The sequence below is a fragment of the Lycium barbarum genome, chromosome 5 (assembly GCF_019175385.1).
Source record: "Lycium barbarum isolate Lr01 chromosome 5, ASM1917538v2, whole genome shotgun sequence".
Taxonomy (NCBI): domain Eukaryota; kingdom Viridiplantae; phylum Streptophyta; class Magnoliopsida; order Solanales; family Solanaceae; genus Lycium; species Lycium barbarum.
This window is the reverse complement of record NC_083341.1, coordinates 114,048,781-114,075,076: the sequence shown is the minus strand read 5'-3', so window position 1 is coordinate 114,075,076 and position 26,296 is coordinate 114,048,781. Positions and strand designations below refer to the sequence as shown.

The 26,296-nt window shown below is 38.0% G+C and overlaps 2 protein-coding genes across 2 annotated transcripts; one reads left to right on the top strand and one right to left on the bottom strand.

The window, feature by feature from the left end:
• The first annotated feature begins 1,806 nt into the window (after nt 1-1,806).
• LOC132641183 (proteasome subunit beta type-7-A-like) lies at nt 1,807-10,214 on the top strand. The gene is made up of 9 exons (XM_060358080.1): nt 1,807-1,960; nt 2,070-2,225; nt 8,608-8,749; nt 8,928-9,024; nt 9,120-9,189; nt 9,300-9,404; nt 9,495-9,593; nt 9,738-9,822; nt 9,936-10,214. Exons 2-9 carry the CDS (start codon nt 2,079-2,081, stop codon nt 10,010-10,012), a joined length of 822 nt encoding a protein of 273 aa, XP_060214063.1. The 5' UTR covers nt 1,807-1,960; nt 2,070-2,078; the 3' UTR covers nt 10,013-10,214.
• On the bottom strand, nt 9,984-14,193 carry LOC132641182 (glycosyl hydrolase 5 family protein-like). Its single transcript, XM_060358079.1, has 4 exons — nt 13,686-14,193; nt 11,563-11,810; nt 10,722-11,242; nt 9,984-10,639 (listed from the first exon to the last, which is right to left on the bottom strand). The coding sequence occupies exons 1-4, from the start codon at nt 14,121-14,123 to the stop codon at nt 10,137-10,139; spliced, it is 1,710 nt and encodes a 569-aa protein (XP_060214062.1). The 5' UTR covers nt 14,124-14,193; the 3' UTR covers nt 9,984-10,136.
• Nucleotides 14,194-26,296: the final 12,103 nt, after the last annotated feature.

Sequence of the window (26,296 nt, the reverse complement as noted above, 5' to 3'; positions counted from 1 at the left end):
CGAATTGTAAATTGATAAAAAGTAGCTACTAATTGTTAACAGCTGTAAGTTGCCCAAATTAAGGACCAGTCCATATGAAGGACAATCAGTAATTTTTTGTAGGGAAATCTATATGGTATAGAGAACATTAGGCGTTATTCATATTTAGTAACTATACTTTGCCCAAATTACATCTCATAGCTAAATCTTGTATGTCAATTACACAAGGTAACTAGTACAGTAAAATTATGTTGTATTTAGTATTAAAAACTATTTTCTTTCTATTCTCTCACAATCTCCTCCCATTTTCCTCCATTTTCTCTCTCCTTCATCACCTCTATCTCGCCGCCGTCTCTCATTCCTCTCACCTCTCTCTCTCTCAGCCATCTTCTTCGCTACTCCGGTGAACCGGAGCAGTCACCACGAACAACAGCTCCGACCAAACGCCACCACAACATCCACCCCTTGCTCCGTTCGCTCCCTCGTCTTCTTCGCTGCTCCTAAGAGGAGCTTCTAGCTCCAGTGAACCGAAGCAATCACCACGAAAATAGAATGTATCTCAGATCTGAGCGAATTGAGTGTATCTCAGATCTGAACCGGAGCATCACGAAATAGAGTGTATCTCAGAAACTTATGAATACACTTTCCTCAACAGCCGTCGTCTTTTATGGCCAGAATCCCGAACCAATCACCATGAAATAAAGTGTATCTCAGATCTAAACGAATTGAGTGTATCTCAGAAATACAATTATAAATACACTCTCTTCCACCACTGCCGTCTTCTATGGCCAGAATCCATGGTCAATCGATCGATTTTTTCTCAGATCTGAGTGCATTTTATTTGTTTTATCTCAGATCTTAGTGTATTTGAGTATATTCGTTATTTTTTTAGTGTAAAATAAAGTGTTTCTTTATGTATTTTTTGCCTTTATTTCGAATGAGACTTTTTTTGTATACAAATAAATACAGTGAATTTTGAATACAATTGAATATCCATGTTTTTTTGCATTTATGTTGTTTGAATACTACCGAATTTAAATTAATAAGTTGAATACAATGTAAAAGTAGTTACGAATGAATTCAACTAAATTGAATACATCCGAATTGAATACAACGAAATATAGCTAAATTATAATACAACCGAAATTGAATACACTTTACTGTAGCTACGAAATGTAATCAACAAATTTTAACTCATTTTCTTCATGAATACAACGAGAAACAAATATTGAATACACGCTGAGCAGGGCTGGAATTTTGTTACGATTTGTAATTATTGAAAATGCAGCTACGCTACTGGTTTAACCCTCAAACGTTAGTCATTTATGAAATTTGCCCTTTTTTGTAAGGGAGAATTTCAATAATGTACAATCCAGTATAAGAAATTACATTTATGTAGCCATATTTTTAAATTACATCCGCATAGCCACTTTTTCATGGTATACAATAATATACAGAAATATACAACTTTATACACCTATTGTAAACAACGTATCAATCTTGTATAAAAGTGTATAAAAATGTATAAGAGGTGTATAAACATATGTTTACGCTGGTATACAATATTATACAAACTTATACAAGAGGTGTTTATACACACTCTTACATTGTATACAATTATATAATAATGGATATCCAGGGGAAATCCGGTGTAGATTTGGTAGTAGATGAAGAAGACGAACCTCTCCGGTGGAGATCCGGCGCCGGCGTATCAAGATCAGCGACCTAGGATGAAGGAGACGGCCGGCTAACGCATGTAAAAAAATAAACATGGGCTAATCCGGATAAATATTCTTTTCAAATTGTGATGCAGCGTTATTTTCCCTTTTCGTAATGCAAATGACCCAAAAAGGAACAAATAAATTTGGGCCTAAGCAAGCCCAAGCGATAGCAAAATCACATTAACTTCACTCTTTTCTTATTCTTCAAGTATCGCCTATTCCCAACTTTGCTTTTTCAGCTCATCACTCATCTGCAACAAGTAAGTCTCTGCTAATAAGTTTCATTTAGTGTTTTTGACTTTCTTAAAGATTCTCAGTTTATTATACTGCAATCTAGATTATTATTTTTAATTTTTGCTATGTGGGCAGGTTTGTAAAATGACGGGTAAGGCAACAATGGAAGTTCCCCAAAAAGGTGGGTTTAATTTTGATTTGTGTAGAAGAAATGATATGTTGGTCAGTAAAGGACTTCGTTCTCCTTCTTTTCTCAAGACTGGTACTACCATCGTTGGCTTAGTTTTTCAGGTACTTTGCCTTTTTTCTTGTTTACTTCAAATTCGATTTGGGTTAGCTTTGTTTGTGTTTCTTGGACTACCTACGTTACAGCTTATTACTCACTCTCTCCCAATTTACGTACAAGAAACTTTTTGACGTATGCCCTTTAATATTTTGAATTGTTTATTATTGTGGCTTTTGTGTAGTTTCTAACTATGTAAATTGTTTTTCAAAAATTTAAAAGATTGTATGTCGGTCAAAATAAAGGAGTTTCACTCTCGAAATCCAAACTGTATCACATGAATTAGGTTAGAGGGAGTACTTTAGAAATTCAAAGTTTAATGGTGGATATTTTTGCAAAGAATGAAAAACTGCAAGTAATGCTTTAGTATTTGGGGTTATAGCCCCAGTGGGGCCTAGGGGATACATATTCCTGATTATTATCCAGATCAATCAGTTAACCGAGCCTCATCTGTGAGGCGGCTCTAGGATTCTTATAACATGGGTGCACCACTAAAAAAGGAGGAAAAAAAAAAGTATTAAGTGAGAATTTATCCCTATTCCTTTTGGTAAATAAATCAGTGTTCAACCAAGTGCACTATTTAGCCTTTTTGGAGCATCGCTGTCAGCAAATAATATTAGATCAATTCTAGGAAATATGTACACAGCCTCTTTACCTCCCAAGGTACGGTTAAGGTTTGCGTAAACACTATCCTCCTCAGACCCCACTTTGAGGGATTATACTGGGTATGTTGTTGCCTAGGAAATATGTATACAAAATACCTATTTCGGCGGAGAGATCCTGGGTCCACGTGCATCATAAATTTGTCCTATAAATCCGCCCCTGCTCATCTCGAAATTAGTTGGAGTGGGATAATGAATCTACTATGCATTCTACTTTATTTGGTTCATTCTGTTCCAACACTACCTCATTTTCCTTTAAAGGTAAAATAGGGCTTCTCTGAAACAAAGGATTCGTAAATTTCACACAATTTTCATGTAGACGTCTGCATATAATCTAGAAGGGTTCTTTTATTATTTTTCTTAGGGAGCTTGATTTTTTGGTTAGAAAATTGTGTATTGTAGCACATAAGGGGATGTATTTGAAAAAAAAGGATGGAAAGAGCCCTTGGGAGTGACATCTTTTCAGCTGGTTAGGTGATAACTAAAGTAAAAACATATATGAGTGGTGGCTCATAGATCTTGTTAAGTATCTGTCAGCCTTCATTTCTCAGTAGATCTGTTGATGTGGTCTTGTGCTTACATGACCAACTGACTTGGTGTGGCCGCCAATGCAAACTTAGCCAACCTATGTTAATTGGATCTTTAATCTGAGAAGTGAGGTTAGTAGGCAATTGTGATGCCTCTCTGTAAAAGAATTGTCTTTTCTATTAGAGATCCTTGGCCTAGTATGGAGAAAAAAGCGGAGAGAAGAGGAATTTTAGAATATCCACTTATCAGCTGAAGGGTCGATGTTTCCTTGTGCTAAAAGGTTCTGTCTTTGTGTGACACCTATTTCCATATCTGGAGGAGGTGAGAGAAAGAAAACTTGCTTAATAGACATGGATTATATGCATTTTTAGGTTGTGCTTTCTTTTTATTTTCTTCTTTTATGCCTTCCCTTATTCCTTCCTATTAGAAATATGGAGTTCCATCTGCAGTGGCCTGTATAATGCATTAATTTGTTAATGCAATGGAACTCTTCTATTTTTGCCCCTTCTAGCGCATTGGCAGAGAGTGATTGACCAGATATCAGCCTCTCGCCAAGCTAAATATGTGATATTGTACGACCATCAAGTGACCATTCATTATCGATATTCCTCCCAAGCTACAAGAGTGGATGTAAGCTTATTCATGTCAACATAATAAACATAGATGAGTTATGGCTGGCAATCAACATAAGATTCAAAATTGTTGAAACCATGGTGATGTAAGGGCTAGGATGATCATTATTGTACTTTATGCTAATTCCATGACAGCTGTTAGGAATACAACTACTTGGTTTTGCTTATTAATTTTTGTTTCTTTTATTTAGACACTTATTTATCTTTATGGTGATTCTGAGATATGATTCTCCACAAAAGATCTGCTTTTGGGATCTAGTAGTTACTTTTGTGCATTTGAAATAACTATTAAACATCTTTATATGCTCCATGCCAAAAAGAAAAATTTCCCAGACCCTGTATTAGTAGCTGGAGTAAAGGTCAACATGAGCAGCCATACTATAATTGTCTGGGAGAGATGGGTTCCGAAAATAAGACCCCCTTAGTTCCACGAGACAGAGGAGAGGATGACCCTACACATTCAAACACCAGCATGAGTCCACAATGTTAGAATCAAATCTTTCTGGTCATGCAAGATTGCTATTGATGACCTGTCTACTTGCAACAGACCTGTTGGAAGTCGTTTAAATAGAGCTTCAATCTGAATTGTTGTATGATTGATTTTGACTTCTCAGAGGCTTATAGAGTTCCTGTCCCTCCATGTAGGCCACATAACAGCTTGCAGGATGATATTTCATGCTCTTTTGCTTCTGCTTCTCCTGCTTTATTACCAGCTTTATAGCATGTGTTCCATAGTTCGAGGTAGTACGCACAGTTCAGACTTTGCAATAGATCAAGAAGTAATTTACATCCTGTCCAGTCTCTTACATAAGAAATACCAACTAAAATGAATCATTTTCTATGGCCTCAAATTTTCAAAAAGTCCAAATTTCTCTGCTGTTTAGATAAATAAAAGTTCAATCTATTGGGTGTTATTGGCCATACATTAGAAGCTGAAAAGTTCCTTTCCTCTCCTTCCAATGGCTGTTGTAAATAATTTGATTGCGACCCGTCAGCAGGGTTGGTTCTCCCACATCAACGAGTCCCTACCAGTTTTTTTTATCATCCCAATTGTATGAGTATATAGCAAAGTCGTCAACTCCTCCAGTTCTTCCCTCTTCTAATTTTGCGAGTCTCTTTTGAATTGTGAGTGCCAAAAAATCATCGTTCCATTTTGCTACATCCCACACTATCGCGTCTTTGATTATAGAGATAAAATAGAGCTTTTTGATTGAAGCCTTTTATGTGCTGTTAGTTCCTTCCTTCTTTTTTTTTTTTTTTTTTTTTTTTTCTGAGATGGTAACAGTTAGTCTATATATCCACAGGTTTACTACATCCAAAAGTGTTACAACTTACATTGCCCTGACTATTACATTATATCATAACCAATCTAAACCTGTATAAATATCTACTGTCTAATCTATCATTTCCTGTTTACACCTAAAGTAGTATAATCCCAGGCAATTCAACTTCAAACTCTGCATGCCACTTTGTTTGTCATCAAAGCATCTCTGATTTCTCTCCTTCCAAATTGTCCACCATATACTCGCTGGGACAATCTTCCATCTCTCCTCCTTCTTTGCTGCATTTCCATCTCTGTTCCAACACTTCATCACCTCTTTTATGTTACCTGGTTTCACCCATTTGATTTTCCTCATCGTGACAAAGATCTGCCAAAGCTGGTCTGTCCACTTTGCAATGTAAAAAAAGATGGTTGACTGTCTATGTTCTCCACATAGGTAACACCTAGAACATAGTTGGAAGCCTCTCTTGTTCAAATTCTCATGAGTCAGAACTGCCTCCTTTGCTAATAGCCGGGAGAAACAGTTTACCTTGTAAGGTACTTTTGTTCTCCAAATCATCCTCCAAGGCCACCCTTCCACCTGAGTATTTGTTGAGTTCAAGTCTCTCTATGCAGATTTGACAGTGAAGCACCCTTTGCTGTCAAGTTTCCATACCAGAGTATCACTCTCCTCTGTTAAGTTGTTAAAGTGAGCAACTGTGTTGTAGAAGTCTGCTATCCTTGGCATTTCCCAGTCATTCAAGTATCTTCTAAATTGTAAATTCCAACCCTGACCTGTCCACATTTCAGCCACTGTAGCCTGTTGAGCTTGGCTTAAATCTGTTAGTTCTCCATCCTTCCCTTTCCATTCACTCATTTTTTTCAGTTAAACTTCTTCTCTTTCTAAATATGGTATGGTCTGTTAATCTGAAGTAGCAAGATGTTGCACCTCCTACAGCTTAGTGCTTGTATTCTAATTTAAAAATAAAAAATAAAAAATAAATATTGGAAAAAAAAGGTGAGACGTATGCCTCAAGGCGTGAAGCGAACGCCTTTTAGGACTTTTTTCTCTTAATATGCTAAAACATTAATATGATCAATGATATAAAAAAAATTAGAAAAAAAGAAAATCAAAGCGATAGAAGCTACATTGATGAAGATTTTGTGGTCAAAAGGGAGAGGAGCTGGCACTAGGGGGGAGGCTGCTGGTGTTCAAAAATTAGGACTTTCTTCGCGCACTTTGCTTTGCTTTAAATACAGAAATTAACAGACATAATTTAAATGGTATTACGAAGGAAACACCCTCATCAATTGACTTAGGGCAAAAAGAAGTAGAATCAGAAGGCCTCACTTAAATTTGAGTACTCCTTGAAATAAGGGTGTAAAAACATTGACAAAAACCATAGGTGAAGGCCTCATTCATAAAAGCTAACTCCTCTTTGTAGTTTCACTGCTGCCACACAGAGCATTTTTGCAATGCCTTTTGCATTGTGGTGCGCCTAAACTATGTCTTTCATAACACTGCTCAGGACTTAATTTAGTGTGAAGGGAATTATTAAATTTTGAGTGCAAATAAGAGGAATGGTTTTGTTTTTCTCTGGCAATTCAGAGATGTTTAAAATTCAGAACAGAAGTTGTGAAAATGAGAACCATCAAGAGGAAAGATGTTTTGACATTATCGTGGTCCAATCTTACCTTAATTTTGTTTGACCATAAAATATGCATTAGCAATTCTTTTTTGATGAAGTAATTGATTCTATTCAAGGCATCCAGAAGATGCAAAGTAGTTACAAAAGATTGAGCACAAGAATGTCAGCTCTAGTACATAACCACTGAGCAAACAAAATCTAAAAGGCTATCAGGGGAATCTATTGGGGATAAAAAGGCCCAACTATGTAAATAAAAAGACATTTAGCTTTGAGCATAGTTTGATTAGTTGAAAGACCATCAAAACATCTTCTATTTCTTTCATTCCATATAGTCCAAAAGATGGTAGCTGGTATCATCTTCCAAATCTTCTTGATGGTGCTGTCAACTTTCCATTGGCTCCAGCTTTCAAAAACTTCCCTGATAGTGTTTGGCATTAACCATTTGAGTCCAAAAAAGGTGAGTGCATTAGGAATTCTTCTCAAAATATTGTTGTGCTTTAGTTATAATATAGCAATAGGATCATATGACATGGCAGAAATCATACAATTTGTTGAAAATAGTGATACTGTAATAATTCAACATAATTAGCAGTTGACTAGAGTGTCCGATAAGGTGACCCTTGGCCTGACTGCTTGTATGATCTGCATTCTTTGCTTTGATAAATAATTTAGCTCGTCTGGCCAGAAGTTTGACATCAACACTACTGTGAAAAGGAGAGAAAAAGACAGATTATAATGTCATTTGATGCTGTGTATTTCCTTGCAAGTCCTTTATCAAAAAATGTTTTTCCTTGTAACCATATGCATGACTTGTCCACAATCTGTGTTCTTTTCACTGTAAGGTGTTAATGTAGAAATCTGAAGCGTAGTTCTGTTAGTTATTGCTTCAGTCGCATTAGAATTCATCTACATAGGACATTAGCTAAAACACCGTAGCAGTTTGTGATTTTCTTAATAATGAAACTCAGCACTTTTCAGTTCTGTCAGTTGCCTAGCAAAAGAGGAAATTAGGTAGGATTATGTGTACTTTTCTGCTTGAAAATGCAGGAAGCTTGAGCTTGCTATTGAGGATGTCACGAGCAGAATTTAATCTTTAAAGATCTAGAAAAGAAGGGGCATCACTTATAGGGGAAAAAAGAAGGGGGGTCATGTAGGTCATTGCTCTGGAGTCTAGACCGTTTAGTTTCTACATTGTGGTTAACTTCATTCAACTGATTATACTTCTCCATTTAGTTTCACTATCTATAAACACATTTAGGCTGTCTTCCAATCCAGGGAATGTAATGAAAAACGGAGTGCTGATCAAAAACTGTATGAGGAGTTATTTGCATTTCAATGAGTAGTATTATTCAAAGATTGCTGCTCCTTCACATCTTTCTCTCTTTTTCCCTCTTTGACAAAATTTCTAGATAAGCAGCATCTTCTGTCTTTTTTATGGACAATGTGGCTCTATTGATAGTACTCTGATTGATTTTCCACGAGTCCTTCCATGATGAATCAGCAGACTCTAGAAGTTATGCTTAATTGACACATTATAACATGCTTGTTAGAAAATGTGACCTTTTTTGGGTACTTTATCTGTTCAATTATGCACAAGTCACACAGAATCTGGAGATGATGCTTTTATAATCAACTTTTTAAGCATGATTCGTGTTCAGGATGGTGTTATACTTGGAGCAGATACACGGGCAACTGAAGGACCAATTGTCGCGGATAAGAACTGTGAGAAAATTCATTACATGGCTCCTAATATATATTGCTGTGGAGCTGGGACAGCTGCTGATACCGAGGCAGTGACCGGTAATGAGTTTTATATCCATATTGTAGCACTCTTTGGGAATTGTTTGCAATATAGCTTCTCCATTTAAGTTTTAAGATCCTTTCTCTCTCTTTCTCTCTCTCTCTCTCTCTCTCTCTCTCTCTATTTTTCTGTCTATCTATCTATGTCATTTCTTAATTAGCAACTGTTATTCTTTAGACATGGTCAGTTCTCAGCTGAAGCTTCATAGGTATCACACTGGTCGTCAATCCAGGGTTGTGACTGCTCTTACTCTTTTGAAGTCCCACCTTTTCAAGTAAGTTTCTGTTGTTAATATTCTTAGAGGCATGGTAGTATCTTTGATTTCATTAAAAGTCAATGCAACAAGCCTAACTATGTCCTCTCTACCAGATACCAAGGGCATGTCTCAGCTGCTTTGGTCCTTGGTGGTGTTGATGTCACAGGGCCACATCTGCATACTGTATGTAGTGTTCAAATTTATATTTGAGTTTGTGTATAAGTGTGTCATGTGTGTATTTTTCCGGATTGTCATCAAAGTTCTGACTGTTTGGTCAATGGATTGTCTCTCAGATTTATCCACATGGATCAACTGATACTCTGCCATATGCTACAATGGGCTCTGGTTCCCTCGCAGCAATGGCTATCTTTGAGTCAAAATACCGGGAGGGGATGAGCGTAAGTTTGTTTCTTCAGCTACAGTAATTTGCTGTATCTGGCTGGTAAATGTATTGTGAATCCTGAATGTTGATGGGAATTTTGTTGCAGAAGGATGAAGGGATAAAGCTAGTAGCAGAGGCCATATTGTCTGGAGTATTCAATGACCTTGGTAGTGGCAGCAATGTCGATATCTGTGTGATAACAAAGGTCAGCTCTCCTTTAAGTGAACCTAATTGGAAAAATAATGCTCTCTTTCAAACGATAGTGACAGAATTTTCAGATATAATGCATTACACCATTTTTCTGTTTTTTTTTAGCATGTGGCTTCTAAACTCTTATCTTGAATATTAGGGAAACACGGAGTACTTGAGAAACCATTTATCACCTAATCCCCGCACCTATCCACAAAAGGGTTACGCGTTCTCTAAAAGGACTGGTTAGTGTTCTCAGACTTGTCAGCCTTCAATGTGATTAAGCAAGTATCATGCTTATTAAGATTCTGAATGGAATTTTGCTAATACGGTCTGTTGGAATTGTTTGTGCTTGCAGAGGTTCTCCTTACAAAGATTACACCATTGAGAGAGATTGTGCAAGTGATTGAAGGTGGAGACGCCATGGAAGAATGACTTGTACTGCAATGATAAAATCCATTTGGATTTCTTTGAACTATTACATTGTCAAACAATTCCATGAGTATTTTAAGTGTTCGAAAAGTTTCAGTTGCATGTCTAAATGAACTACTCTATGTTATCAGATGTAGCTTCCAATGAAATTCCTCGCTAGAAAATGAATGATTGGTTTAATTTGAAGAAAGGATTTTGTAGTTTTTGTCGCCCTTGTGCTGTTAATTATTTTGAACCACTGGCTTCCAGGATCACATGTAATATCATTTGTGCCCAGACACTTGCATGTTTGTGTGACAATGACATTGTTGGGATCAACATCCAAGCAAACACTAGTAGCATCGTGTAGCGTAGAAGACAGGTGCATCTTAGAGTCCGAGATGGTGTCCCATTTTGAGCTATCATCACTGCATTTCATACTAAGTTTTGCTGGCTGCCCGAGCTTATCTGCTTGCAGGCAAAAGTAAGTTCCTATTACCGTCAGTGTTTTCGCTGGAGCATAGCCCCATGCTTCAGCCTCAGAGCATGGACCTAGCTCCAATGGCTGCAGCAATGAAGTTCTTTGAACACAAAGCCCTGTCATAGGATGGAAAATTACTTTGTGTGGACGAGTGTCGATATATCCTGGCCCTGCATTTAAACCAAGGTAAATACTTGGTCCTTTTTCTCATTAAAAAACGTCCGATAGTTATGTTGTCAGTTCTGTGTATACCTTGGAATGGTGGGCGGATGACTGATATCCTCTGCATAAAGCTTGAGTTCCTGATATCAAACCAGTTCCAATCTAAAACACCATAGTACTCATTGAGTCCCACAATACCATCTCTCAAATAATAGCTCCCGACAAGTGTCCACAGCGCCCAATCGAAGTCAAGTTCAGCAGCCAGTCCGAGAAAGCAGTTGAAATACCTGTTGTCATTCACATTGGTGCCTCTTTGATCCACTCCAAACTCACTTACAAACAATGGGTAGCCTAGTTCTAACACAAAAGCTCCTTTGCTCACCATGTCATTCAACACTTCTCCGCACGCTTGGTTTGCGTTGTCTGCTGACCAAGTGTTTCCGTCTGTGAAACCATATCGATGGATCTCAAAAACTAACTTGCCACTGAATGTCAAGTTCACCGGTCTTTGGTGCAAAAAAGAAAGATCCTTGTCGAAACTTAGGCCAGATAGAATGATAAGAATATCTGAGTTAGCTGCATGCACTGCTTCTGCTCCTTTCTGCATGTACCTAGCTCAACGACCACCACATTTTAGTTAAGTACTACTACTGGTAAATTGAGGAAAATCTTAGTTCTTAAGTCGATGGGTTCTGAGTATCACTACATTCATTACCTCTGTCACAAATGCATACAAACTTGGTTCAAATCCAGCAAAGTTAAGAGAAGGACGATTTCTACCCTTATATGTGTTAGCCTTAGTGGGAGAGTTATCCGGTACTTATGCGGGTGGCAGGTAACATATATTGGATGCAATAATCGAGATGCATACAATGAACTTTACCGTTTGGAAAAAAACAGAACTTGACAGAAAACGAGAAGTGGTTTATACCTATACCAATCATCAACATTTTGTAAAGGTCCACGAAGTTCATTTCTTAAGCTCATGCCTACAACATTGCTAGTGCCCTTGAAAGCAGTGGCTACTTTTGTAAGGCCTTGGATCCAAAGGTCAGGGTCAAAGTACTGATCTCCAAAGAAGCCATTGCCATCAAATCTGCTGCAACACCAGCCAGGCTTGCTTATGTGATTGTCCAATATGATCATCACATTGTTTTTTGCAAGGCTAGCCACCACTGCCTGTCATACAACCCCATATTCCTTGTTAGATGGACAATTGGATATTTATATTGAAATAAATTTTCACAAATTTTATTAAGAGGAGACAATATCTAAATAAGAATGCAACTGCTATTACTTGAGAAGAAACAATTTCTCTTGGACTATGATATTTTTATATATTTGACAATATCTTTAGCTATAACAAGTTGTAATTTAGAGTACATTATATTTAGTAAATGTTTTTTTAAAATCGAGCATATAGATCAACACTGAAACTTTAATGTGTATCTCTCATGCTTCGAACTCTGACATTCGGAATTGCTAAATTTTATTTATTTATTTTTCAAAAAGAAAAAAGAAAAGTAGATCTAACTACTTTATGAGATGCACATTTTCTTTAAAGAAATAGAATGGAATGAGTAACTTAAAGTTGTTTACTTTTTTTTTTTTTTTGGTGTAAAGAAAAGTATCCCTGTCGGACACCTAGATCTAATCTAATTACTTTATGCGATGCACCTTTTCTTTAAAGAAACCAAAAAAGATTAGTGGCGTGCAAGAAAAAATGCTATTTTGTTGGGGGGTCACCATCAATAAACCGTCATTTGCTATAAATTAAGTGGTACTTGCCTACTTATAGATTTAGAATATAATAAAATGGATTGAATCAGCAAGGATATTATAATATGATTTTTTAAAATTCCAAACAATAACCTATTTGATTCTTTTCCAAAAGTAGACACATCAAGTTTTAGAAAAAGAAAAAAAAGAAAAAAAACGAATTGCAAAGCTGCACAAAATATTCCCCACTTTTTTGTTTTGATCTTGTTGTTCAAGAATAACTTCAGCTTTATTTCCTAGAATAACTATAGTCACTCCTAGTTCTATGATAATAATTAGGGGGGTAACAAAATTTTCAGTCTCCCTCTTTCTCTGTTATCATTGGCCAACCAAAGATAAGTCTATATTCTTTTGCTACGGTACTGAAAAAGGAGCTGAAGTTTCCATATCAAAACTTACAACTTACAGGTTTTGAACAAATTTCGGTATAAGAAATTGTTTACACTATCACTTCAGTTAAAAAATATTTACAGGTAAGTCTTCTTAAAATAAGATTTGTAATTTTTTCAAATAAACCGTGTTACTTCTTAAACTCTAAAAGAACACTTTAATGAAGCATACTTGCATAAAATTATATTTACAATCCCACAAGCACAACATAAATATGAAGAAAAAATTATTCCTTTAATCTAGCAATTCTTGTCGGTCTTTGAATATATTCCACGTTTTAAAGCGACATAAATTGGTAGGTCTTTTTAATGATTGAATAAAAACCATTCAATATTCTATTTTTATGTCGTTATAAAAGCTTACACTGGTTCTATATTTATCTATATGGTGATCGCAATGGTGGAGCATCACAAAATTATTAAACATGCTATTACATGGACATCATTTGGGATGATTAAAAAGTGAAATGTGGTCAATAATTATTGGATTGGAGGAACATATGATAACCGTAGATTGTTGATAAACTTATTAACTAGGTGTCCCCATTGAAATGTGACTTCTCACCAACTTGTACCTATCGTTTTGTCTTAAGTTTCTCATTTCTTGTTTGACCAAGAAAAAAAAATAAAAAAATAGCATAAGTCATTAGTCAAGCAACAAATCAGCAACCATCTAGTATTGAACAAACAAATTTAATTTATGCACCAACGATATAAAAAAATATATTAATCCAATAAAATCACTTATTATTATTGTAATTACAAGTAATAATATCAGTTGACAACCTGATAAAAACAATAATTAATCTGTGAAATTCTACCATAGTCTAAAAGAAAGTATACTATTTGTGCATATAACTTAAATTCGGAATAAAAAATTTGTTACCTTGTAAGCATCAAGGACAGAGAGATCAACAATGGAAGGATTGTTAGTTTGAAGACCAACAATGGAGCTAAAAAGTCCAAGGTTCTTGAAAGATTGTCTAACAGTAATTGAACCCAAAGAATCATTAGTAAACAAGAAGAGCGGCCAAGTAAGTCTAACACAATTAAAGCCCATGTTGATAATGGATTTAGAAATTGCATCCACTGGCTGATGGTTTAGCCCTTCTGCTAACATAACATCCATATGTGACACCCAATTTACACATGCTAGTTTCACTCTTTGCCCTGTTGAGTTCACTATCCATCTTGAATTTGTGTAAAGTGGCTGTGATGACACTATAACAACATGTTGGTTGATGATTAAAAGAAGTAGAACTAGATGAAAGCTGAAGAAGGAGATGTTAAGGGAAGAGGAAGATGATGATGGTGACTTCCACATATTTTAACACTAGTCTTATATATCTGAGTAGTATTTTTTAGGACTCTGGGGCCATTTGCCTATGGGGAGATGACTATTTATAGCTGAGATCAAAATGTCTGTTTCAAATTAATTAGATAGATAATATATGGCCTTTTCTTGGTCATAGTTTTATTTAATGAATTTTTAATATAAAAATTAAAGGGTGACTCATCTTACCTTTCCAGAAAACCCAAAAGAAAAAAAAAATCAGGAGGGGGAAAGTGTTCTTTGTGCTTTTCATGAAGTCAAAAGTTGTCAAATCACCATTAAGAAATATGATGGAATGTACGTAATCCTTCCATCCTTAATTACAGGTTTTGAATTTGAATTCGTACTTTTTCTTTAGCGAGTGTTACGCGACGCGATTCTGAATTAGTCATGCCAGTAAATTTTAAATATCAAATGATTTTGCGGAAAAAAAAAATGCAAATTGTTGAAGGAATTAGAACTGACCTTCCTTATTGGACAAATGCTCCCATTTCTCGGAGAAAAGCCCCGAAGTTAAATGGATTTGTTTCCGGGTATGCCCTAAGGTATCTTGTAACTGGAGGCCGTTGTGGAACAAGACCCCGGAATGTCGGGGAAGCATAGAAATATGAATATATGATAGAATAGGATAGCATAAGTTTACATTTCTGTATTTTTTTATTTATTTTTTTGTAATAATTTGAATAATATTTTAAAACTTTTTATGCGTGTGCTTGTCTTTTATGAGTTTCATTCAGTTGGTTTTCTATTTTAAGTCAATAAAAGTCAATAAAGCGATCGTGCTAAAATTTACTGTACTCGGAGATGCCTCACACCTTTTTCTCTGTCAAAATTTCTTAACTGAAATCTCTGTCACAAATCAATTTTGGAGTCAAACTTGTTTTCAAAGGGGATATATATTTTAAATGGTGGGACACCAAAATTTACTGTCAAATGACTACTCCTTCATTTTAATCCCTTTTTTAAACTTGAGAAAAGGTCCAAAAATGCTCCTGGACTATCTTAAAATACCCTTTATCCATCTATTGGACTAAAAATACCCTTCATCCTCCTATTTTGACTCACTTATACCCTTAAACTTAGCAATTCTCTCCTTTTTATTATTATTTATTACATGACGCCTCCTTATTGGTAGAAAATAAAACCACACCACTCCCCACTAGATCTTTTCCTTCTACCTGACCCATGAACACGACCCAATTCCCCTTTAAAAAAACATCTGCACATCGCATCCCTTTACACCCAAATGTGCTACAGACTTGGGCAAGGATTTTTTCTTTTTTCCTTCTCTTTAGTAAGGCATTACATTTTCCTACTTATGAATATATGAATAAGAAACCAATAGAATTGTTTGTCTTTAGACTGTGGGGTAGTTAGTTCTACATCCCCTGCTGGTGAACTCTCTACTGTTAATGCTTCAGTATGTATTGAAAAACATTTCTTTGGAATTGTTTTAGAAGTTCTTGGTTTACTGTCCTTTCTAAATATTTCACGATACTTGTCACTCATTGTCTGTGCTCATGTACATTTATTTATATGTGTGTTAGTGGATATGTTACCACGCACATGCATGTGTTACATTAATTGAGAAGATAGCATTACAAAGTTCTTTTTTCTTCGGGAAAAATCAGCAGAAGTATCCAGAGGCGAATCCAAGTGTAGACAATAAAATTCGCGTCGAGAAGATAATAATCAAGACAGGAAAATATCGCAACAATCTTTGTATTTGATTTCAGAATATGAGTGTTACAATCTCTATGATTCCTCTGATTCGTCTTTTCAACAATAATTTCAAGGGCTTTTGAGCTTATTCTTGAACTTGATGGATTTGATCTTGACTTGTACTTGAATTCAAGGGCTTTTGAGCTTATTCTTGAACTTGATGGATTTGATCTTGACTTGTACTTGAATTCAAGGGCTTTTGAGCTTGATCTTGAATCTGGTGGTCTTGATCTTGAACTTGTACTTGGATTCAAGGGCTTGAAGCTTGATCTTGAATCTTCGTCTGGATCCCTAGAACTTCTAGAGAAATACTTGAATGCTTGAATGTTTTTAGCTTGTAGAGAAATCCGCAGCGTTTGATCCACGAGCTCTCTCTTGCTTCTTGTTAGAATTTCTCTGTCCTTTTTCTGAATTATGAGACTCCTATTTATAGTTGTAGGATGGAGGAGTTGTGATAAAGACAGACTTCTTTCGGCCAATCAAATTAAGCTAACATGACGATATTTGATTGGCCGGAACATGTCACTTGTACACGTGGCGCATCCTCATTGACCTTTGATTTGACTAGGCATGTTGCATCATTTTGACACGTGTCATGACCCTATAGGCTCCTTTGTTTGACTTGGCATGCCACAGCATTTGACACGTGACACCAAAGTGGGCCTCATGGAAGATGACATCTTAGGCTTAGCAAAGTGGGTTCATCATTTACAGCCCAAATCGATGGATTAGCCCAACAGAATTGGACCATTAATTAAATTTGTATTAATTGGACTTAAATAATTAATCCAACTATACTAGTCTACAATATTTCTTTAGACTAATATATCTTGAATTTAATATAATCCGAATTTTCTGTGAGTTTAAATTTAATAAAATTTCATTGTCCACAAATGCCCCCTACTTCAGGATTTGTCGGAGATATAAAGTATCGAACTTGAACGACAAGGCTTGAAGTACCTATAAATGCAATATTCCTTAATACTTTTCATTTTATCAGAAGGAAAATCGCATCCCCTTTTTTGATTCCTTGGAGCGTTCTTATTTTAATTGTCCAAGTTCAAAGCCAGTAACCATACCCAAACAAAGACTCAAGTTAACACAATCCATGGATAGTATGCGTATTTCCCTTTTTTATTTAACTGTAAACCAACCAAATGCCACGAGGATTTAGCTAAACAAGCTTGCATGGAAATCTTGCATTTGCTAGCCTAAGCTTTAATTTCAATTCCCCAACTCACGTGGCTTAATCGGAAAACTAGCAATAGACTTCTACCTTTTGAAACGTTATTAAACTACTGCCACAGTCACCAACCTAATCCCTTTAGGAGACTCCAACCATTTTTGTCGGAAATAGATATGTACTCCCACTACACCAGCTCTTCACAATTTGTTTCAACTTTGACATTACGTAGTCTACTCGGATACAAAGTACTATTGTAGCCGCCTTGATGCTCTATAAATTGAGCTCAAATCCATCCTCAACAACCTTAGCTCCAAACGAAGGATCGATTCTACGGGGACGTCGGAGTCCGCATGCAAGGATACACCATCCTTAAGCTGCCTGCCTGCCGAGGTATGACTTACCTTATTGTCCTAAAATCGTAATCCTCTTTAAGTTTCGGACAGTTCGCGGCTAATTATTTCTGCTTCCGAGGAACGTACAACCTATGTTTTATGCAGAGGAGTATATTTTAGCGCAACTTTTGCTCCAAACGGGGAGGTTGAGCATCTGGAGCTGCTAAACGTACGACAATGCTCGTTGCAATTCCGTCAGACGACGCCGTTTATCCAAATAGAGTACATATCAGAGACCCAAGCTTGAATTACGATCAATACAGGAGTCCAGCACCGCCTTGAAACATGTGAAGAAGCTGAAGGTTTCATCGAGATAATGGTTTCCAATGCTGAAATTTGATGTTGCTGGTCTTCAAAGGATTTTGGGTTCTATTCTCATGTAAGAACAGTTATCTTTGCACCCTTAAAGTTGCAATCCAACTACTGATTGTTTCTTCGCAGTTTTCTCAGATTATTTTCGGTAAGCAAAGAGAAGACTTGATTGATTTATTTGGTATCAACATCAGTACCTTCTTTCTCTTACTTGCAATTTTCTTCTCCTTTTTTTTTTTTTTCTGCTCGGATGTTCTTGTACCTGTTTTTCAGATTTCAACAAAGTGAAACAAGTTCATAATTGAGGAGACCTTATATGAAAAAGTTTAAGATGATGATTTTACTCGGGTTCGGACAAAGAATTTATTACTCCAGCGGACGTGAAGAATTTATTATCATGTTCGAGGAGAAGAATTTATTACTTCGTCTGACGTGAAGAATTTATTACTCCATGCGAAGCGATGAATTTATTACTCCGTCCTAGATGAAGAATTTACTACTCCGTTTGAGGTGAAGAATTCATTTACCTCTTTGAGGCGAAGAATCTATCACTCCGTTAGAGACAAAGAATTTATTACTCAGTCCAACGTGAAGAGTTTATTATTCCATTCGAAGCGAAGAATTTATTACTCCGTCCGAGATGAAAAATTTGCTACTCCGTTCGAGGTGAAGAATCCATTACTTCGTCTAAGTCAAGAACTTTATTTTGTTAGAAGCAAAGGCCATTATATCGTCCATGCTAAAGATCTATTCCTTTTTGTCAAATAAAAGGTCATTACATCGTCTAAGCCAAAGACTTTATTTCGTTTGAATCCAAAAATTTACACCATGAAAAAAGCAAGCTTTAAGGTGCACGTGGACTGAAATTTCCCACCTTAAGGCATGAACATTTAGCGATCCTTTTAAGGATAAATTCACTAAAGGCCAATTTAAGGTGCAAAGGGACTAAACTAGTCCACCTTAAGGCATGGAAATTTAGAGATCCTTTTAAGGATAAATTCGCTAACGGCCAGCTTAAGGCGCAAATGAATGGAAACTCGTCCCCGCCTTAAGAACGGTAAGGTAAGCTTACGGCGCAAAGAGTGGCGCAAAGGGATGGATACTCATCCCCGCCTTAAGAACGGTAAGGTAATCTTACGGCGCAAAGGGATGGATACTCGTCCCCGCCTTAAGAACGGTAAGGTAATCTTACGGCGCACAGGAATGGATACTCGTCCCCGCCCTAAGAACGGTAAGGTAATCTTACGGCGCACAGGGATGGATACTCGTCCCCGCCCTAAGAACGGTAAGGTAATCTTACGGCGTAAAGGGATAGGGATGGACACTCGTCCCCGCCCTAAGAATGGTAAGGTAATCTTACGGCGCAAAGGGATGGACACTCGTCCCCGCCTTAAGAATTTAGGGAGTTCATTTGTCAAGGTCTTTGTACCTATGGATATACGTCCAAGTCTGCTACTAATAACTTCTCTTGTCCTTTGCAACTTGAAGAGATGGTTTACTTCAGACACTACACTTCCCCATCCACCAAACTAAGGTATCTCGTAGTTGAGATTGAAGATGGCGCGGACCAAACTAGATTCTTGATTCATACCATACTAGTTGGGCGATATGCGAGTCTGTGGCCTTCTTTGAGGAATCCGCTTCATATGGCAAATTGGACATCGGAGAAAACTCAAAATTCTAATCGATCATCCAAGATGTGGTCACTCCAAGCACCAAACCATCATCATGCCAATATTGTGTCCGCGTTACCATACTTAGCTCGTCGTATAATCCCATATAGATCATCCCAAATAAATCCAAGAATTTGGTTCTACATGCTGAAATGCCAATATTTCTCAAATTCAAGCAGTCTCGCCAAAATATTCATATCTCGACGTAGGGGCGTTGAAATCACGAGCCGCAAAATTCCCAAGAAACTAGACTCATAAATATAGCATGTATCCAAAAATCAATGTCAACAAACATATCGATCATCCCAGATAAATCCAAGAATTTGGTTCTACATGCTGAAACGCCAATATTTCTAAGATTCGAGCAGTCTCGCTAAAAAATTCATATCTCGACGTAAGAGCGTTGAAATCACGAGCCGCAAAATTCCCAAGAAACTAGACTCATAAATATAGCATGTATCCAAAAATCAAAGCCAACAACAATATGAATAGTTCCAGATAAATTCAAGAAGTTGACAATACATGCTAAAACGTCGATAGTTTCAGATTTGCGCAGTTTCATCGAGAAAATTCATATCTCGATGTAGGAACATCAAAATCATGAGCCGCCAAATTCTTAGGAAACTAGACTTACTAATATAATATGTATCCAAAAATCAAAGTCGGAAACCCTTTGGACCATCCCAGATAAATTCGGGAAATCCACCTTAGATTTTTTTTTTCCAACTTGAAAACTTGACGGATTTGAAGGATTGAACTTGAAGGTTTGTTGGATTTTAAGACTTCAACTTGCAGACGTGGTGAATTTAAAACTTTATCTTGAAGACTAACATATTTGAAGTCTTCGCCTTGCAGTTGCGATGGCTTTGGACTTCAACTCAAAGAGTTGCCGGATTTGAGGCCTTCAATTTGGAGACCAAGGGTCTTGCAGACTTTAACTCCTTGATTTAACCACTTGCTAAGAGATTACAGTCATTCCATTGGGGAAACCCATTTATCATGGAGATTTGCCTTCGTTGGACCACTAATATTTAGTGAAAGTCCAAATTGAAACCAAAGGATGCTTGTATGTACGATCTCCATGCGCCTAGTCAGGCGAACTTCATTTTGGACAACACATAGGGGGATGCGTTTTTTTTTTTTACTCATGCGACTGAACTTAGAATAAAACTCTAAGCGCCTACGTACCTCGGTGAAGAGGATCAAGTCATATCGTAGTTCAGAAAAATGAGTTTTTTTTTTATTACTCGTGCGACTGAACTTAGAATAAAACTCTAAGTGCCTACGTACCTCGGTGAAGAGGATCAAGTCATACCGTAGTTCAGAAAAATGAGTTTTTTTTTTTTTTTGTGTCCTAACTTTTGCCTAGGCTGCCCTTTGCGGGATTTTCAACCTAGCGGACATTTTCTTGGGCCGTGCACAGTTTATACTCTTGCGGGCCAGGAGTTACATGCAGTTTATGCTCGTGCCTTAAGGAGCGTCATCTTGCTTCAAGGATAGTACTTTTTCAAGAACTTTGCGTTGATAGGACCGATCCTCAAGTCATCCGCATCAACCAGTTTGTAAGCGCCACTTGAATATGCTTCTTGTATGACATATGGTCCATCCCATTTTGAGGTGAATTTGCCCCCAGACTTATGGGAAATGATGATGAGTCTTCTTACTGCAAGGACTTGATCTCCCACTTGGAAGGACCTCAAGCGAACCTTTTTGTTGAAGACACGAGATAGACGGGCTTGATAACATTCAAGATTTTGTTGAGCCTCCAGCCTTTTCTCATCAAGTGCTTCTAACTCTGCAAGACGCAATCGAGCATTTTCCTCTTCAGTGAGCCCTTCTTGAATAGCAAGTCGTAAAGAAGGTATTTGGCACTCAATTGGTAGGACTGCTTCAACTCCATAAGCAAGCGAGTACGGGGTTGCTTGCGTTGGTGTGCGGTAAGTTGTCCTATATGCCCACAAGGATTCTTCCATTCGTTCATGCCAATCCCTTTTGGACTTGGAGACAACCTTCTTCAACAAGTTACACAAGGTCTTATTGAACGCTTCAGCTAGACCGTTGGCGGCAGCATGATACATAGAAGATTTACGCTGCTTGAAGCCGAAGATATCACAAATCTTGTTCATCAATTTGTTATCAAATGGCTTGCCATTGTCCGTTATTATGTAACGAGGAATGCCGAAGCGGTAGATGATGTTTACTCGGATGAAGTTCGCAACATTCTCCTTCTTCACTTCTTTAAGAGCGACAGCTTTGGCCCATTTTGAAAAGTAATCAGTTGCAGCCAAGATGTACAAGTGTCCACCAGAAGATTTCGGCAACGGACCAACGACATCCAACCCCCAAGCGTCAAATGGCCAAGATGTGACGGTCGGGTGTAATGCTTCGGGCGGCTGATGTATAAAATTCACATGAAACTGACAAGTCTTGCATCTTCGAGCATAGTCCGAGCATAGTCCAAGCAATCTTTCACCATCGTTGGCCAATAATATCCCATCCTTTTTATGTGGAAGTGGAGCTTTGGTCCAGATTGATGTGATCCACATACTCCTAAATGTGCTTCTTGCAAAGCTTGGACTGCTTCATCCTCCCCCAAACATCGCACGAGTATCCCCTCAAAAGATCTTTTATATAAAGTATCCTTGTAGTAAAGGAATCGAGGTGCACGACGACGAATTTCAGTTCTTCTTTTTGAGTCTTCTGGAAGTATCCCATAACTTAGGTAATCAATGATGGGTTGTCGCCAGTATTCCTTTGCAGCTTCAGAAATAGCTACGAGATGCTCAAGCTCACTTTCCGTGCCTTCGTCCTCATTTGGTGGAGGTACTACCCATTTTTGACAGATAGTCACTTGAGTTTGATCTGGCAGAGTTAGTGTTGAAGCTAGAGCAGCTAAAGCATCAGCTTTCTTATTTTCCTTCCTTGGAACGTGCTGAAGAGTCACATCACCAAGCCATCATATCAACTTCTGAGCATAACCATGATAGCGGAGTAATTCAGGCTTCTTGACTTCGTAGCTTCCCAAGAGTTGATTGATCACCAACTGAGAGTCACCAAAGACTTGCAACTGCAACTGCTTCATGTCGACGGCCATTTCAAGTCCAAGTATTAGTGCTTGATATTCAGCGACATTGTTGGAGCAACATTGTGTCAAAGTAAAAGAGTATGGTAGAACTTCTCCTTGCGGAGTAACAAACACCACACCAGCACCAGCTCCATCACGTTGTGAAGCACCATCAAAGTACATTTTCCACGGAGGTTGAATTTCAACGACGATTGCATCTTCATCGGGAAGTTCATCGGTTAGCTCCCAATCATCAAGTATTGGGTGATCCGCCAAGAAGTCCGCCAATGTCTGTCCTTTTACATCCTTTTGGGGGATGTATGTGATCTCAAATTGTTGAAACTGGAGGTACCACCTTGCTAGTCGATCACTGAGGACTGGTTTTGACATTACAAACTTAATGGGATTTGCCCTGGAAATAAGACGAACACTATGAGCTTGAAAGTAGTGCTTCAACTTTTGAATCGAGAAGACTAAAGCCAAACACAACTTTTCAATTGGCGTGTAATTCAGCTCATTTGGTGTCATCATTCTGCTTAAGTAGTAAAGAGAATTTTCTTTCCCTTCACTATTCTCTTGGGCCAATAGCGCTCCAACCGACCTTTCTTGTGCTGAAATGTACAGTATCAATGGTTTTCCAGGTACAGGGGCTACTAAAACTGGAGGCTTCATCAAATATGACTTGATATTCTCGAAGGCATTAGTACATGCTTCGTCCCACTTGAAAAGGGCGCCCTTCTTCATGAGACGACTGAATGGTTGGCACCTCCCAGCTAAATTCGAAATAAATCTCCTAATATAAGCTAGCTTCCCTTGCATACTTTTTAACTCATGAATATTTTGAGGCTCGGGCATTTTCAAAATCGCATCAACTTTGGCTTGATCAATTTCAATTCCTCGATTTCGAACAATGAAACCAAGGAATTTTCCAGAAGCAACTCCAAAGGCACATTTCAAAGGATTCATTCGAAGTTGATATCTCCGGAGTCGCTCGAACACCATTCTCAGGTCTTGCAAGTGGTCACTCCTCTTTCTTGATTTTACCACCAAGTCATCCACATAACATTCAACATTTTTGTGGAGCAAATCATCAAAGATATTCTGCATAGCCCTTTGATACGTGGCACCAGCATTTTTCAAACCGAAAGGCATCACTTTGTAACAATAAATACCCTTGGGTGTACGAAACGCAGTAAGCTCTTCATCTTTTGGTGCCATGCGAATTTGGTTATAGCCGGATGAACCATCCATGAAAGATATTGCCTCGTAACCAGTGGTAGCATCAATCATCAATTCTGGGATGGGAAGCGGGAAATCACCTTTAGGGCATGCGTTGTTAAGATCCCTGAAGTCAACACAAACTCGAATTTGGCCAGTCTTCTTTTTTACGGGAACGATGCTCGAAATCCATGTAGGATATTTAACTTCACGAATAAAGCCAGCTTCAATGAGTTTGTTGACTTCATTTTCGATTGAAGGAACCAAATCTGGTCTGAAATGCCTTTGGGCCTGCTTAACAGGACGGGCACCATTCTTGACCGCCAGATGATGGACTGCTACTTTGGGATCTAATCCAGGCATCTCTTTATAACTCCAAGAAAAAACATCCCTATATTCTTTGAGTATTTCCATGTAAGTGTCTTCTTCATCACCTGTTAGAAAAGCACTTAGGTAGGTGGGCCTTGGGTCTTCATCAGTACCAAGATTAACTTGTTTCAAAGAGTCTACTGTGGTCTTCACCCCTTCTTCAAGTTCTGGAGGAGCATCTCTGGCATCTTCATCCTCTTGAGGATCGCCATCATTGAAAGATATGTGGTAACACGAGGAGATTTCTTCCAACTTCTCGGCAACCTCTATCTGAAATGAAGTATCTTGATCACTTGTGCAGTAATATGATATGAAGAACCTACACTCTCCTCATCTTCGTCACGTTCCTTGGTATACACTACAGTGTGAGACTTTGCTTTTAGCACCTCTCCACATGAAACCATAAGCTTTGTTTGTCGTCTCATTCTAGAAGGAATCAAACTTTGTATATCCCTCTGGGTTCCAGGCAAAGCAAGCGTTTTCACGCTTTGATAATCTCTGTGGAACTTGTTCTTCATTTTCTTCTTCAGTTTTAATGGCCCTAATCTCTCAAATACAGAAGCTTTTGTGGCCGACTTTCCAAGACGATCAAACACTGAAGGCCTTTTATTGGAAACAACAGACTCATCTTCCACAGTGATGTAATTGATACTTGCCCTTCTTATGGATATGCGAACTGGCGGAGGTTGTTTGTATCCCAAACCTTCACGTGATTGCATCATGCTAGCTCCTGATGGAAGTTTCCCTAACTTTGACGGCTCGTTGGGGTTGTACCTAGCCTTGACAAATAACTTGTAAGCATTTGGATCAAAGCCTTCATTTGTACGTTTTGTAGGGAGTGCCATATTTTATGGCAGATTCTGAGCCATGAAGTCTCCAAGTAACTTTGAGGATGAATTTATCGCATCAATTCGTCTGATGGGAAGAGTTAGCCCCCTAGCATATTTTCTTGAGCTTCAGATGGTTGACCTTCCTTTTTCTTCAACTTTGGAACATAGCAGAGCACGGGAGTTGTCTTCTTCTTCTTCAAAGACACGGTGTTCCCTTTATTGGGACTGGAGTGCGACACCTCAGCACCAACTTCAAATTTTCCAATAGTCTCATCAGCTCTTTCAGTTGCGATCTTATCACTCTTGGTCGTTGCGATGTCATCGACTTTTACTTCTCTCACCATGTAGTTCTTCAAGTAGAACTTCGCATTGACGAACTGTGACTCTGTTTCAGTAAATGGCTTATCATCAACAACTATCTTCTTTTCGACACTGCCTTCGAGATACTTCAAACACTGATAGTAGGAGGATGGGACAACTTTGTTCTCGTGTATCCATGGCCTGCCAAGCAACATATTATACGAAGTCTTTGCGTCGATGACATGCATCCATGCACTTGATCGCAAATCTTCGATGGTGATATCTACTTTGACAGCACCTATGGCTCGTTGCCCCCTTGATTGAATCCTTGTATCATCAAGCGACTTTCAGAAATTTCTTCAGTTGTGATGCCAAGTTCCTTCATTATACGAATAGGAAGAATGTTAACTCCAGATCCATCATCTATCAATATTCTGTTTATCCTCTTCTCGAGGGCATAACCCACCATGTACAATGGACGATTATGTAGTGTTTCACCAAGTAGAAGATCGTCATCTGTGAATGTGATTCTTGCATCACATGTGTGTACCTCTTTCGAAGAAGATTCAACAGGCTTTTCAGATGATGACAGAGACAACGTTGATAGGTTTTCATCATTTGCTTCCTTTTTATCAGTATTGAAGCATGATGCCTCAATGTTGTCTCGAGCAGTCTTATTGTGGAACCAGCTTGGTAGGAATTCCCCCAAAGTCACAGGACGTCGTGGTTCTTGGTGGTAGTTCTCCTCTACTTTTGCTTTCCTCGGACGCTCGACTGATTTCTGCTTCCTTGGTCTTCTAACCATCCTTTTCCTTGTTGGTTGTTTAGATGATTCTTTTCGTGGACTTGTTTTACAGCGTCTACGCCTAGTCACCAGAATCCAACCTTCATTATTCGCTTCATCAACTTGGGTTCTATCTTCCTCCAATGGTCCTCCCTCATGTTCTTCAAAGTTGTATATCTGGACCGGATCGAAAAAGCCAACGGTGATAGAGACTTGATTCGAAGTTGCCTTCTCATCATCAAGCATAATCTTGTTTTCATTAGCCAACTGCATAACTTTGTCCTTGAAGACAAAACACTTCTCAAGAGGGTGAC